The sequence below is a fragment of the Patiria miniata genome, unplaced genomic scaffold, assembly GCF_015706575.1.
Source record: "Patiria miniata isolate m_02_andy unplaced genomic scaffold, ASM1570657v1 HiC_scaffold_2, whole genome shotgun sequence".
Taxonomy (NCBI): Eukaryota; Metazoa; Echinodermata; class Asteroidea; order Valvatida; family Asterinidae; genus Patiria; species Patiria miniata.
Window position 1 is genome coordinate 15,592,722 of NW_024037058.1, and position 16,409 is coordinate 15,609,130.

The 16,409-nt window shown below is 40.6% G+C and overlaps 1 protein-coding gene across 1 annotated transcript; it reads left to right on the forward strand.

The window, feature by feature from the left end:
- The first annotated feature begins 1,732 nt into the window (after positions 1 to 1,732).
- LOC119726666 (probable G-protein coupled receptor No18) lies at positions 1,733 to 4,325 on the forward strand. The gene has a single exon (XM_038198440.1). It carries the CDS (start codon positions 3,008 to 3,010, stop codon positions 4,151 to 4,153), a length of 1,146 nt encoding a protein of 381 aa, XP_038054368.1. The 5' UTR covers positions 1,733 to 3,007; the 3' UTR covers positions 4,154 to 4,325.
- The last annotated feature ends 12,084 nt before the right edge of the window (positions 4,326 to 16,409 follow it).

Here is a 16,409-nt window from a genome sequence, read left to right on the forward strand (position 1 = left end):
CATCCATAACTCTAAACATGTCGTAGATTCCAACAAGTAAAACAAGTGGGTACAAATGCACGTTTAGAAATGTGTTACATCTCTAAACACAGTTTTAACAGTGTACATGCGTATTACCAAGCTTACGCACGAGGTCAGCCGATGTAGTATGTGACGAAAAAATGTCCGTCTTTGAAGCGAAAGTTCGGTCCAAACCTACTAAGTATCAACACAAAAATTTCCAATTTCTTGAAATATGACAGCATACCAGGCACAACTATTTCACAGGATGCTTGATACTTACGTTTGCTTACAGCCAACTTGCCAAGTCAGCTATTTCATAATCATTTGTTTTGATTTTTTGAAAAACCCCACTTCATTTCAGTCTCTTGTTGCGTCGGCAGCGTTGATGCAATTCTTGTTTGTTTTTATTGCAACTATTTTCCGTTTGCCACTTTACTTGTTATTGACCGACCAAGAAGCGGGGAGATTCGGCTGTTTTTGCGGTAAAGGTAGGAACATGTCTGTTCAGGCGACAAGACAAATGTCACAGGGAGTTAATCAAGTCAAATACGCACTGATGACAATCATCGATTTTTTGTTCCGTCCCGTGTTTGCTTCTGTTGGATGGCATGATTCCCCACAACATCTGGCAGATGTAACGATGTGTAATTCTTGGACTTAGCCGCATTAATGTTTACTTTCTGTTTACCGTGATATCATGTATGTTTATACAGATATATGAAGATAAAGGGTGAGCCAAAATAAAACAAATCCAAACGGACAAACTAAATAAATATATCTTGTGTAGCATAACCTGACGTGACAAAGCAAATCTAGGGATGTTTTGAGGGAATACATATATTTATACTTTTGCAGAACAATGTTGAAACTGATGTCAGAACTTCTGCCATGGTAAATAATTCAAGACAGAATGTGGAACGAGAGATCCAACAATCCTCCTTGATCCATCTGTGGCGTCATCGGTCTCGTTGGATGAGAAATTTAATTTTGTAAAACCTCAGTCAGAAGAAAAGAGAGATCCAGCATGATTTCATCAACCGATTCCTTTGAAGCATTCTTGAAGCCATTAAGGGCTTTCTTCGTATAGATTTTCGAGCAAACTTTACAGTTATACAATTTTCTGCAGGACACCTTGACGCTGCAAGGACAGTTTACCACTTGGCCTTCAGTTAAAATATAATTTCGCTCTTTTAACTGAATCAAAAACTCGTGTTTGTTCCACTGTTTTACGGATAACAAGGCGAGAGAAAAGAGCGAAGGACGTGGAAATTTATATCAGGAATCTCTCTGCCGAGGCTGGGAGAACAGAAAGCCTGCGGGTGTTAGTCAGATTAAATTTAAATCAGCAAATACAGTTTCATTTTTGAAGTACGAAATAGTACGTCAGCGCCAATGGCAGTGCTTCACACACCTCTGTGCGTATAATGTGAGGTGACGCGAGTGGGCCGTATCAGATTAAACCACACCAATATAACTCTGACAGATGTCTTTATTATCACAGCCAATCATGCACGGTGTTCAACACGCACACCCGCCGCCACGTGTTTGTGTGGAGCGATTTGATTTAACGTACGAGGGGCGGACCAAGCCACGCGTAACCAATCACAGCCCAGCTTTACGGCAGTCACCGTGAAACGCGTGTACGCGCGCATCACTGAACTCTTGCTATCTACGGGAGATAGCTCCCGTGTACATGTACATCACATCACTCACTCCTCGGTATACCTGATTCACATGGATCGCATGTGTTGGGAGCCGAATAGCAATCCTGATAGATGGTATTTGGTTAATGCAGCACATTTCCTCTGTCCTGCTGTACAAGTCTTTCCTGCACGAAACTGACTGCGAAGAACAAACATCTTGAAGAGCCTGGTCCAAATGCACCGGTCTTTAAAGGAAGTTGTTTGCATAAAAGACGCTGAGCTCTTTGTTTTGTATGCAGTAAGAAACTCTGACGTACACCGCGGACAAGTGATATCTGACGCTGTTGTCAATCTCCAGGCATCGTGGAAGTGAAACGCAACCCGACAATCGATTTGACCAGTGCTTTGAATCCAGATCAACTTCTTTGGGGAAAGAGAAGCAGATTGAAATGTGTTGCAGATTGGTGTACGACGTTAAGATGTAGGGATCAATCGACATAATTGAAACTAAAAAGTACTTCAAAAACTCAAATTCTAAGGATTCATAAAGGCCTTTTCCCGATTTTTTTTACATTCGGAAAGAGATAAGCACTGCCAATCTCAGTTCTACTGAACCAATTTATTTCTCACATTTTGATTCCGTCTGTTGTCATACTTCCTTTTTTTCGACGGCTAATTTGGCATTCAACGGATCATTCACGTTGACGGCATCATATGCCGAATCTCGCTTTGTGAGTGCGCCGTTTTTACATCTGACAATCTCTAACTACGAGCAATCAAGGCAAAACCACTCAACACCGGAAAAGACAGACGGTCGCATTTTATTGAATCACGGAAACGTGTCAAGAAAAATAAATAAAAGAACGAGCAAGCCGTCAAAGCGTGTCCGTGTTTAATGAGCGGTGAATGGTTGCGTATTATGGACACGGCCTGAGAAACCTACGGTGATGATTGCAACTCTTGAACTGGAATCTCTGTTATTTTGTTGACTACACAAGTCCGTCCTACTTGCTGCATGACAAGATTTTCAGTTATCAACGCTTGGAAAGGCATCAGTTCTGGATGCTAAGCACAAAGTTAGCGGATTGACCAAGACTGAATTAAAGGAAACATTGTAGCTGTGAAAACTCTTGCGTGACAAGAATAAATACGAACTGCGGACCACAGCGTGATTGAGCTGCAGGAGAAGGAGTGGTGCGAAAAAGAACCGCCTGAATTGGTACCTACAATCTCCGAGGCGTTGTAGTAAACACGTTTCCTGTACTTGAGAAACTTTCCGTAGCCACAGACTTACTAGGGACGAACACATCGTCAGAAGTCCAATAATATTGATAGAGACGAAAGGCAACTGGACGTGAATCATGTCTTCGTCAAACGACAGCGACGGCATCGTTCCCCTCCCGACTATACAAGGCGCACCGCTGGAGGCTAGTCTCTTATCAATCGCTTCGGTGTTGACGGTATTCGGCAACCTGGGCACCTTAGCCGCATTTTGGGTAGACCGCAGTCTCCGACAGAAGCCTAGCAATCTGTTTCTGGTCAGCCTGTCAGCGGCTGACTTCCTGATGGGGTTGTTTGTACTTCCCCTCCGTGCTATGGAGACGGCTCTGGGGTACTGGCTGCTTGGAGAAGTTCCCTGTATGTTTCTGACATTCTTTGCCAACATCGCGTTGACAGTGGCCATCTATATGATTACTGCTATCAGCGTGGACAGGTTCCTGTTGGTTTCTAAAGACTATTCTCGATACCTTGCTATCGTGTCTCTGAAATCGGTGAGGATAACCATTCTTTCTCTTTGGGGTTTAGTCATCTTGAGCACAATCGTAGAGATGATTCTGTGGGGTACGGACGCGCTCCCGCCACCGTTCCCAGTCAACTTCTACTTCGCGTGCCTTCCACCGGTCAAACTCAATCAGCCATTCCTGATGGGGATCTTCGTCTTCGGGTTCTTCATCCCACTGACCATCATGACCGTATGCAGCCTGGGGTTCATGCTCCACCTGCGTAAGCGACTGAAAGGCAAGATCCATGCGGCGGGGGAGTTCAGCACGGCCGTGTCTGACACCTCCGGGACCGCCCGACGTACGGCCTGGACCACCGTGGCATCATCGGCTCCAACACGCGGGACGGTGGTCGCTACCCACGGCCTGGCACCGCCCGAACAGCCTGTCAACGACGGTGCCAGCACCGCATCCGGAGTCGAAGGCAACGGGACGGAGACCCGGGAGACTCGCCGCAGGACCGTGCTCAGAAACCGCTACCTCAAGCCGGCGATAACCATGGCAGCTCTCCTAGCCGTGTTCGTGGCTTGCACGCTCCCATATCTCCTCATCGCAGGCATCATCTCTCCTATTTGCCCAACTTGTTACACCTATCAGACTCGCGTCCACATTGCTAACCTAATGTTTGCTAATTCCTGCATCAACCCTATTTTGTATGCAGCCACACAGAGCAAAATAAGAGATTTTTATCGCACCCATGTATTTCGGATTTGCAGGAGACGTTAGTAAGGTCGAGCTCGTGATTTGTAAATTGCTGTAAATTGCGCAAGTATGTTTCTATATTATTCTGCTCATATTGATACACTTGTCAAACGTTGACGTCGCAAAAACGCACAAAAATTGCATTTAAATTCAGCACATATCCGTGAGTTATTTAATCCAGCGAACATTAAAAAAAGTAAAAAATGTAGATAAAGATAAGTAACACTAAGCTTTGAAGATATGAATAGAAGCATATTTCTTCTTTTCAGCACGTTTTGTAGAATCCTCGTTCAAATATAGTCCGAGCTTTCAGCCAAAAACAAATTGCCCATAGTAAAAAAATCAAATGCCCCTAGTACTTTTGAAATATCCCCAACGACATAGACATTTCCGTCCAATTCTATAGCGCACGAAACACGAAGGAAAAACAAGTCAGTCTTCAATGCCACATCTTGATCTTAGACGCATGACATATACGAGTAATCTCGATTTGACGATTATTCGCTTGACTTATTGCAATGACAAAATTTGGCCTTAAATGCACGATATTCTCCCGCTTGTCAAACCATACGAGTGAGAATTGAACTGCGAAACACACACGAGCCAAACCTAGTTATCTTATAAACGAAAATGATAACCTCATTTCCACCAGTGTATGAAACAATTTTATCCAACCGAAAGTAATTAAATCAGGGTTGACCTATTAACTGATTACAGGCCTAAAACGAGACCTGGAAATAAAATTATGGAAATGATTTTTTTGAATACGAGAACATATCTAATTATCACCATGTTTTCATACGTGTACTGATACATTTGCAGTTTTTCATTTCTTAAAATGCACGCTTATTTCAAACTATTTGTAGTCTTTAACATTGGTTTAAGTGTTTCGTGCTGTGATCAATTTTGCTTCCATTTATGTATCACTCGTATTTTTAAGTATACACACGTAAATCAAAATACTGACTGCTCCTTGTAAACCGACTCGAGATGTTTAGAACCCTCGGGAAAAATCGCGCCAATTGTTTTAGGCTTGGAGAATATATTACATAGACAGAATCCAATTTCACTGTAGACATGCATATAATCATCTCGACCGGATCGATTTGATCGATTGTAAGTTGCAGCAACATGAGTGCCCTGAGGAAGAACAGTTCTATGATAACTGATGGGGCTACCATCGTAAAATCTAACTAAAACATTGAGTTAGATTTGACTAGGAAACCGTCAATCTTGCACCATGCTGACTGCAGAAAGGGTCAGCTGCTGCTTTCTATAGTTAAATTTAACTAGAGTGTTTGCGGAGTGTATAACTACAAAAAAAACCAATTCATGAGAGCTTAATTAGGTTTCGAAAAATGATGCCTAGTGGAGACCCGGGTATAATACGGGAAAAAAGATTGTAAAGGTCTCTACAAGGCAATTTCTAAAGGTGAATAGGTCTCCCGACGATTTCACGAAATAGATATATGGATTTTACTCAAAACTAGGAATTTCCAATTATCAGTCGCAAATTAAAGTGTTTTGTGTAATTTCAACCAGGACAGTATTTCTGATTAAAATAGGAGCATTTTGAAAATAGCTTTCGACCCTTGCGCGATTTTGTAAACGAGAACAAAGCGATGTCTCCACAAGGATACAAACCTGAGTATGTGTGGTCTGCTAGGAGTTCAGTTAAATTTCCACTCTCGCGACATATCTTGAATCTCTTTTCTTGGTTTCTCTTCTGTTAAATTACACTGAAGCTTCATAGTTGTTATCTATACGTCATGCTCGATGGCGGAATTCTTTACGACAGAGTAGTTCCGCCATGCGCTATATGTTTTTATTCCCACGACAATATACATAGCTCTTGCGCAGGAAACGTGACCTAATCCTTCCGGCTCGGCGGAAGCAGAACTGACGTTTAACCTATATTCAGTGACACATTTTGACAAGATTGTGATTGGGAAAGTGGTATTTTGTTTTAAATCCTAGAGGCTTTACCCGCAAGGCGCAGCTCCTCAAAGTTCAAGTCCCTGAAGTCCATGGTAAAGAAAGGCTAATATAATGTGTGAGATCAAACTGCGTAAGTTTTAATATGAGTCTATATATCTGTGTGTACAGAAGAAACAAAAACCGTTTAGGTAACTTTTCATTGTTCAATTACACTTGAGGATTTTTCGAGGAATTTCGATATATAACACTTTGTTTAATCAACTAAAGGTATGTCTATATAATCATGAATTAGTCTTGAAGTCGTGTACACCATGCGTTTATATAAAAAACGATCGTAATTAGCTTTATGCTATTTTCTGATACATTGCTGTAGTTTTCTTTTAATATGGCACCGGTATCTTATTCCATTAGACAAGTGCCCAAAATAATCTTAACTTTTATGACCCCTAGCCTTACCTAATGTTAAATCCTACCCTCACCAAACTTTGTAAATTTGGGTTTTTTTCGCCACAAGGAATCGATTTAGCCTATTTGGGTACATTTTTGCCCAGAAAAAGGACTTGAAACATATTGAAATGTCTCCCTAATCTACGTTGACTCCCTAAGTTATAACTTGTGATGATAACGTGTCTGCTCAAGGGTACACCAGAATTACATTATTTAATATCTTTAAAAAAAAATAACAAAACAGTGCCCCTATTCTATCAGAGCTCAATTATGTTCAAAACGACGGACTATTAATCCATGACATTGGTGATGAAATATAGCAAAAGATATGCATCAAAAATCCAGTTAAAAATTTAATTACTTAGGCCATCAGCCTGGCGATTTGGTTGGTATCAAATGAGGGGAATAATGGTCATTGTGATTTTTGGCAAGGTATGCAACCCTGTAGTTGGAAAAAAAAGGTGATATCATTGCAGTGATGGCAGCTTTTTTTGTAGCTATCACTTTTTTTTTAAATGGCAGCCAAAACATGCTTGTCACCACATATAATTAATCCGGTTCAGGCATATTGGCGGCCATGTTGAAAAAAATATATAAAAATTGATAACACCCAAAAACTTCCACAGCTCACACTGCAAAGCTATCACACATTTCCGACTCTAGATGTGCATACCTTGCCAACAATCGCTTTGCGCATAGCTCCTTTCGATCATGTGATACCGGTGGTCCAATTTTTGGACCGAAGCTTATAGCCTAACTTTACATTTGTTCTTTCATGATTTGTCATAAAAGTAAACCCTGAAAATCGTGAAACATATTAAAAGTAAGAATGTTCTATTTTTTTGCCCTTTTTATATCCATTATAAATTGCATGATATAAATATATCACGTTGTTTCAAAGTTGAACTTTCAACTTTCGAAACCAATTCCAATATGATATTTTTTATTAATACTTTGACTAAAACTAAACTTCTTTCTTTTTCCATTATATATCTTATTTGTTTTCACTGTAAAAATGTAAATTAACAGTTGTCCTTTCGTTTTGAAAATTAAACAAAAACATATATACAATAGCATATCGTGGGTTTTTCCTTTTTGTAAATATTTTTGGGGTGAATACTCAAAATTTGCATGATACACCTTTCCGTTTAGGTCTATAGTAATTCGGTTGAAAAAAAAAAACCCAGTACAATCTGAAATGTAGTACAAACTACAGTATAAAATCTTCTGTTTTAGAGTTCAAGGGAAAATGCTAGGGTCTGAAGTGCAAAAATAACAGGCCAACCTCCGCATATGAAAACAGAAATATCTACACTGATATTTTAAAGTGTGTTTTTCCTTACCAGCCAACCAGTAACGACTAATACATATGCCTCATTATGTTATAGGCAACTGATCTATGGCAGTAGACCTATACACTTACATGTATTACTGTCTTTATATTGCCGGCAGCATGAGTTGCTCGAGTCTTTGATAATGAATTGCCATTGAAATCAATGTTCGAATAAGAAGCGCCGACCTGCCTCTTTTGATGGAACAATAATGGACGATTTCAGACTTCCAAGGCTGTGGCTTCATTATTGCATCACTGATTTGGTCATAATGTCGAGCCTTATAATAATACGGATACCCAAGTAGTAATCGATCCTGGCACATGATGTCTGCGACATATCGTTCGGTAAGGATGCAAACTCCAAGATATCAACTTTTTAGGAAGTCTTCAATTAAATTTATCGTTTGTAAATTGATTGCCATGCCAACCGATGATAAACAGCACTTATCTAGATGAGGGAATAACTTAGCCCGTATGAGGATTCCGTCTAGTACCAGTGCGTTAATTAATGGTGCATTGCGACGGAGTACACGGTTAGTATACACGTAACAGATAGCTCACCTATACGGAATAACCATATGCATAGGCGTCGCCAGGATTTTTTCTTGTGGGGGAAAGCACATTATTTTCCCAAATCGTTGTACTTTCTCTCGCATATTCTCAATTGATCATTTTTTTTTTCGAGGGTGGGCGGGGGACATTTGCCAATGCACCCAACCCCCATTGACAACCATGCGGACGCCCGTGTTGTTAATGTGCATTAAGTTAACAGCAATATGACTTAAGTTCGCACATGCTATTTTTCTTCTTCCTTTCCCCCCTCCTTTTTTTTTGGGGGGGGGGGAGGATGGGAGGGGGGGGGGGGGCTCCCCTTGCTCCCCCGCTTTCGCGACGCCCATGCATATACATCAGATGCACTTTCATCGGGTGACACGCCGTTGAATAATATTCTACAGTTTTGTTAAAACTGTAACGAGTCCAAGGTTTGCGAATGTTCGTGACTTTTCAAATAGTGCAAAATTAGCAGGCACAAAGCAGTATCAGAGCTTAATGTACGTATTAGCTGAAACCGCACAGTGCATGTCACCTGTCCAATTAGTGAAATTCAATTTTGACAATCATGTAATTTTACTTAACGAACTCCTGCGGTATTTTGCGTTTGAGACCGACTCCCCTTTAACTAGATTGTACTTCCATTAACTCCTTTTGAAAAGAACTTCGCTTCGTGGTTATGCCAAAGAATTTCAAAAGTATTCTCTCTTGAATGAGGTCAACATTTGATTTCCGTCCCTTCGTCATGTAAAGGTTTTATGCAATGACATTTTTGAAATAGACATTATAAAAGTAATGCATTTTAATATAAATTGACGGCAGAAACGAAAAAAAATAATTCGATCATAGCTTTGATGTTTGTATAACCATTATCTGCACCAAATCCAAGCATATAGATATTTTAACAAAAGACACCGATTTTCTTTGCAAACGGATGTGATTATGCTAAAAGCTGTTGCCTTTAAAAGGTCTTGGGCGGTACATTAAGGGTAGACCATAATGTTGGTATCTGATGCTTTGCTTTTGCTTATATAGTGCATTTATTACTGAGGAAACGGTATATGCACGCACTTCATTACAAGGCCATGCTGTGACTCAAGAGATTACAGGGTAGACGCAGTCTGGCATATGATTTCCCACTGGCATCCATTTAATTAAAGACCATATTCAACGTAAAAGCCATTGCCTTGTATTTCCTGTCCTCCCATAGGCTAATTGCCTACTAATTCGGCAAGCGGAGGTGGAACTTCGCTCACGCGCATTTCACAAGCGCTCTTAAATTTGAGAATCGAATGTTTTTGGGAAAGTCGTTTAACACTTAGTCGAGGTAGCAATTAGTGAAAGCATACCTCGTTCCCAGGGTGTAGAGCAGTACGGTCCCACCACTACCTGCATAGATTATTTGCATATCCACAATTTTGGAAACGTATGCAGACGAGGAACAGTCTGGTGCCTGCCTGTGCTATACATTAGCGTTTATTTTTGCATGTGGTCTCTGGGGTAAAAAAAAGAGAATCAATTTGTCGCGGTGTGAGTTAAGGTTGTGCAAGCATACGACCTTTCCGCCATGCACCACCTGCGTAATAATATTGACAAGCTTAAACGGGATTATTTACCTCATAACAAAAATTGTTTGTTTTGTTTTGTTTGCGCAGAAAGTGGGAGGTGTCACGTAAGACACGGTCGCATGGTGACCGTTTTTGCCGACATTTGGCTAACTTTGACGATTTTTTTTGTTAAAAAACGAGTTTGACATAACATTTGACAATGGTACAAAAGCTTTAATCTTTTGAAATAAACTCTTGAATAATGGGACGGTTGCCTGGTCTAGGTGCTGAGGTTCAGTGGGAACCGGACTTCGTCGTGACGCAACCCGGCGTTTTGCCTGAAAATTACGCAATTTCATAACATCTTTATGTGACTGTTTTGTATATATTGTAATTTGAACCATAATTAATGCAATACTACACCATCAGCATGTGATTTTAAGCGTTTATAGTTTATAGATTTTTATCAATCTGAAAGATTTTTGAAGTCCACTTAGCAGAATTTGGCCATGACCTTACGGTCACACTGCACGGTCGTTGCAAGACGAAATTGAATTTGTATGGGGGGGGGGGTGTTAAAATATAGATTTTCTCTTCCTGAAAGTTTCCGACCACGGGGTTTTATTTTGGAAGGGAGAATGGGGAGGGGGGGGGGGGATTGGAGGCACAAGGTATTTTAGAAGAGGGGGTACGGGGTGTGAAACCCGCCATTGATCGTCTTCGGCCTGATCAGGTGTCTGTCAGCAATCAGCCGTATTGGCGAATAGCCCCACCCATAGTTCGATATAGTGTACAAGATTGTCTGCTTTGAACAGGGCCCCACTGAGAGTCAAGTCCTAAGGCACCGCCCCATAAAGAGGCCAAAAATCCGTCCGCCGAACTCATGAATAAAAGTTATACACTCAAATTATTCTACATTAAAGAGAGTTCTGAGAGCCATGGAATCGGGGAATTGAAGACATATGGCACTGCACCTCTGGCCTGGATTTGGAGCTTCCAATTCTGTGCATTTCGAATGTGGCGCTGTTTTAGCCATCATGCTGTGGATGGATCCTTTTTCAAAATTGCTTCTTTTCCAGTTCTGGAAACATCGGCCGTTTTAGGGGTGGTACTCTTTTGGTGAGAATTTTTACGTGAAACTCTCTAACCATTTGTGAAAAAAAGTTATTGAAGAACAAAATCTTTCAAAATGAAATCCGCCGGGGGGGGGGGGGGGGGGCGGGGGAGAGATGCCCCTGTCCCCTCTGGATACGCCACTGCAAGACACCCACCCACACATCCATCCATTTTGATTTTACAGTGGTCGGTTCACTAGAATCATCCAGTCTAACTTCCAGCACGGATGGTCGGTCGGCAAATCACACACCTGAATTCAAATTGGTTCGCACATTTCAGGATCTAGAATCCATTAAGCGGGCTCCAAACCCAACGCCGTATTTTTTTTGACACACTTTTTAGGGACCAATTCCCCCCCCCCCCAAAAAAAAATTGTGTTCTGGATCCGCCCTTGCTTTTCGTAACGGGCGTTGCCTAACAAACATGAAGGAGGTCACATCTCCTTCTCCCATTTATCACCGGTATACTCTATTGTAGACATTAATTTTAGCGACAACAAAAACGAGAAGGGGTGGTTAAGCCCTTTTTGGCAGTATTTTGAAAGGAACATACCAAATGAACTGCCATATCTAACTATGACGTGGGATCACTTTACAATGGTCGCTGTTTTTAAGGTTAAAGTGAAGAATTCTGAGGGAATTAACTGCAATACCCACTTCCACATCTTCAAGTTTTGACATATCAAACCACTTCAGGGGCGGATCTATAGCTTTCAGGAAACGGGGAGTGGGGTGGATATAAAGGAGGGGTTGAGTGAAGGCGGGTCGAAGGGATCATGCCCCGGGAAACTTTCGAAATCTACGTTGCTTTCTCCTGCAATCTCAGGCAATTGGAGAATAAATTTGGGTACTATAAACACTCCATTAATTTTTTTGGCCCCATTTTATTTGTATCATAACATTTGCCAGTGGCTGTCCAGGGGTGGGGGATGTTGCAACCCGTACCTCCCAACCCCCACCTGTAGATCCGCCACTGCGCTTTGATCACCAAGACATTCACAAAACACTTTCAAAAAGGTTTAACGGGACCTGTACAGCGTGGCGTTCCAGAGTCCGTCAAAGCAAATTTTGTAAGCAGCCATTTTAGTCGACCCCAGAAGATTTCGGTTTCAGACGGGCGAACTTAAGGTGTCATTTTCTCATTTACTAGACAGCAACATCGATATTTCGATGTAGTCTCTCATGTTTCAAAGGACGAACATTTTAAGCCCTTGATTCAAAAGAGTCTTCGGGACGCTAGTCTAAAACTGGTTTAAATTCGTAAAGCGATCGCACTCCAACTTGTGGGCCTTGTCCAACTTGAAAGAGCCAAATTCCCTTTCCTCCCGTCCCTCAAAAAGTCAAGAAAAAAACCAGTTAGAAATTCAACTGATACTGAAGAAAATAAGCATGCAGCTCAATCCTCTGGTGGCATTATTACACACTCGTTGAGTAACTTCGCCTCGAAATTCGGCCCTCTTTTGCCTTCTTGATATCTTTCATCCAAACTTGTCCTTAATGCCCCTCCCCGTGGCATCATTACACACGAAGCTGTCAGGGAGCTTGGTCCCGATTAGACAACTTCCTTCCTGTGCGAAAAGGATGGGTTTTCAGTCAAAGTTTGATTTGACCGCCAACGAGCTTTATCTGATCTCTGGAAAACCCAAGAGAGTACACGAGGCTTTCCCAAAGCGAGTCATTACACGATTTGTATGTTCGTCAAGAAGGCCAGTAAAATTTACGTCTTTGAATGTCATTGGTTGTCCAATAATATCTTTCTACGGATGTCCGCGTTGTCCATGTCCGCAACAATAACGAAAGAAAACTGTTGTTTAAAGGTATATAGAGCAATCGCTTACTTTTTTTCACTTTTTTTCGTTTCCAATAATAACACCACTCAAAATCCAAATATAGGAATGTTAAAAACCTTACCTGTTGCAGTTTCAGCTCAGTGAATATACACTTCTCAAGAAAAAATAGTGCACACCCATTTTAACCTTTCGATCAAGAAACACCATTTCATCGATAGCACTCAATTCCAAAAATCAGTCAGTTGACTGATCGTTGGAATCCCCTCTGTTTCTTGATTTCTTCAAAATGACAGCAAACTAGACGAAATAGTTTCACGTTTAGTACCAGTATACGATCTTTAATCCAAGTAACCTTCATGGTAATACAATTCGGCTGGTTGCTTTGGAGATGAATGTAAAATGATGATCATATATGCCCATTGATAATGGAAACATGACTTGTGTAGCCTTTGTTATGGTTTTTGGTTTTCGTCTTTTCCCTTTGGCTTTTCCCCCGTTTGTATTGTCATTTCACTAGCAAATCTGATACATTATTATGAATTATCAGTGAAGTTTTGCTTTTCATATTTCCTAGCCAAGCTGTGAAGTTCTATGTCTCAAGGAATTTGTCAACGTGATCAACGTATTTTTTTTGCTTGCTGGAAATAACTTTCATAGACAACAAATAGACAAACAATACATTTTGTTAACAAAACATATGATTGTGGAGAAAGGAGAGGAAAAACACACGGATTGTTTTTTCCCCATTGGTGTGAGGTTGGTGGTGACGGTGGTTGAGGTACGTATCTGCTTCACCAATGTTTATTATTAACAAATATAAAATGACAATCTCAGTCTTTCTTTCCTAAATAGCGTCATCCAATTTTGCAAATGTCGTATCACTGCTGAAGGCCTCTGATCTCTGTACGTAAACATCTCAGCCATCTTGACATGCAAAAAGAAGAAATACTGGAGCTTGCACTACTTTGCTGGGAGGATGTTTTCAAAGTGATGAAGCATTTAATTCTAAGACGCGTTTGATTGAAATCGGCCGTGTGAAGGCGCAAAGGAACGTTTTACAGATTTCATGTTCCTGGTGTACATTTCCATTACCTTTTGTGTTTCAAAGGTTGGTAGCTAGGGAAAAACACACATGGGCCTTAATGGAACACACCGACGTGTCATAGAATAAGTGAGGAACTCCCTACAACCGGTACAAATGAGTAAACTCTAAGTTGGTCAAAACTGATTTTATGATTTCAAACGACTCTTGTATATCGGAAAGCTCTGATTTATTTGTTTTGCCAAGTGTGTTGGAGCTTCCTAGCGTATTTTCCTCAATTAACTTTGCTGGTTTACGTTTTTAATCAGACCTTTTTCTTTTGGCGCAGTTTTATATAATGTTGATCAAATAGCTTTCCGTTTGTTGTTGAAAAACGCTGTAGCGTTTGGGCAATGTGTGTCCTCGCACACGCTGGAATCGAGGTAAACAGCGGCTACACGTTGTGGAGAACGTCTGAAATTTAAGCGACAAATTCGAGCTTATGCCAATTAGTCACCGAAGGGCGAAATAAAGGTGGATTGAGTTTCTGGAGGTGATTGACGAGATACGACGGGTACAAAGTAATAAAAGTCTCGCCTTGTGTGCCGTGGAACTGTTTTATTTTCATCATTACAACCATTGCTTCAAATGTAATGAATGTTTACAAAAAGAGATTACTATTTTATCAACAACACACATGGGAGATATACCAAGTTTTTATATGGGCCTATTATGCAAATTAAGTTTCCTGAATTTCTGAAAACTTTACCGAACTGTTCCTAGCCATTTATCTGACAACCCTAAAGGATTTTGTAGACCGTTAAATTGTTATTAGTGGTGGACAGCTGAATTTTGTTATCTCTTTATTAAAATAGACACGACTTGGGAATAGAGTATGCAAATTACGTGAAATGTTCACAGTTACTACTCAATAACATGTTCTTTATCCCAATTATATTTTTTTACAAAATGTAGCGTGCCATTTTTTTTTGTATCATACGGTCACTTTCTTTTTGACTCGCCATGTATTCATCTTTTCATCTGTGATAAACACAAATTGAGCTACTGCCATAGTCACACAAAAATAGAGTCTAATTGCCTGCCTCGTCTCCTTCCTAAATGTCAATTGCATTTGCATGAGTCGAGAAGAATTGTGTTCCATTAATCGCTATATGCTGTTTACGGCCATCACAATAAACTATTAATATATTGGCAATATGTCGTACTTGTTAATCACTAAAATATTCAAGTAAATTGCCCAGCAAAGTAGCTGATGCGGGCAATACGATGGCACGGTACAAAACACAGAGAGGCGTGTCCACTGAGCCATGAATCCTAAAAGTACATCTCACCCACCACATCAGTTTGTGACAGCGCCCTTCTATTGTGTAGGCCATATTTCTCAAATAGGCTAATGGCCATGATGACGGCGGGCAGATTAACAGAATATAGATCAGGCAAATATGGTTCATCAATCTTCTATAGTATATGTACATTTATTGACATTAAACAAAAATAAAGTGGCATTACATTTCAGCCTTAGCCAGGCCTTCTTCAGAGGTAAATGACAGAGGAACAAGAAACAAACATGTAGGGGACACACAAACATGCAGGGTTGGAATGAGAATCACAAAGAGGGATGGGGGGGGGGCAGAGCAATCCATATCTGGCTACCATCTCTCAATGTTTTGGTCTACATGTACAAATCTATATTCCATGACTGAAATTTTAAAAAATAAATCAATATTTTCTTGCTCCAATTTTTTTTCGAATCAGGTTTACAAGGAGGTCCAATGTAAAATTAAAGTTGCATTTAAATATCCGTAAGTGGTCATTGCTGAAACCAAGGGGTGGCTGTGGAGTTTAGAGTCCAAGTTCCTATAACAGATGAAACATCCACCTTCAAATTATGTTTGGTCTCATGAACTTGTTACAGATTACTTGTTTACAAAATAAATTACAATAGTTCTGCATCTGAATCTCAATCTAACTCACAAAACAAGTATTACAAAAATCAAATAGCTTAGCTCCTAATATTTTAATCAGGTTCTACGAAGTTCCACGAAGTTCCCCGAACGCCTGGCATGTGTACGGCTGTGTTGTGAACTAGGCCTCCATATTGCACCTGACATTAAACAGTCGTATTGCAATAAATCAACATGTGACACACGGTTATTAAAACTTGAGATAACGAAGACTAATCACCCCAAAATCACTCTTTCGTCAACATGAAATAAACTAACACCTAGCCCAGCGGTAGCAGAGAACTTGCATTGTGACATTAGAATGTAAAGAAAATACAAATTTCGCTCATTTGGAACTAAAATGTTGGTTTTCAAGCACAAATCTATGCACACGATACTCACACTTTGGTGTGTAGTCAGATATAAAGGGCTGATATTCGCGCGTTCACTGCACCGGCGCGGCATGCACTGAGTGCGCGTTTGTATACAGTTTTCTGGGCTATGTGCCAATTGTACGGTGCCTCGTAAAAGACGTCTCACTACAGCACAAAGCCGCTTTGTATTTCTGATGTT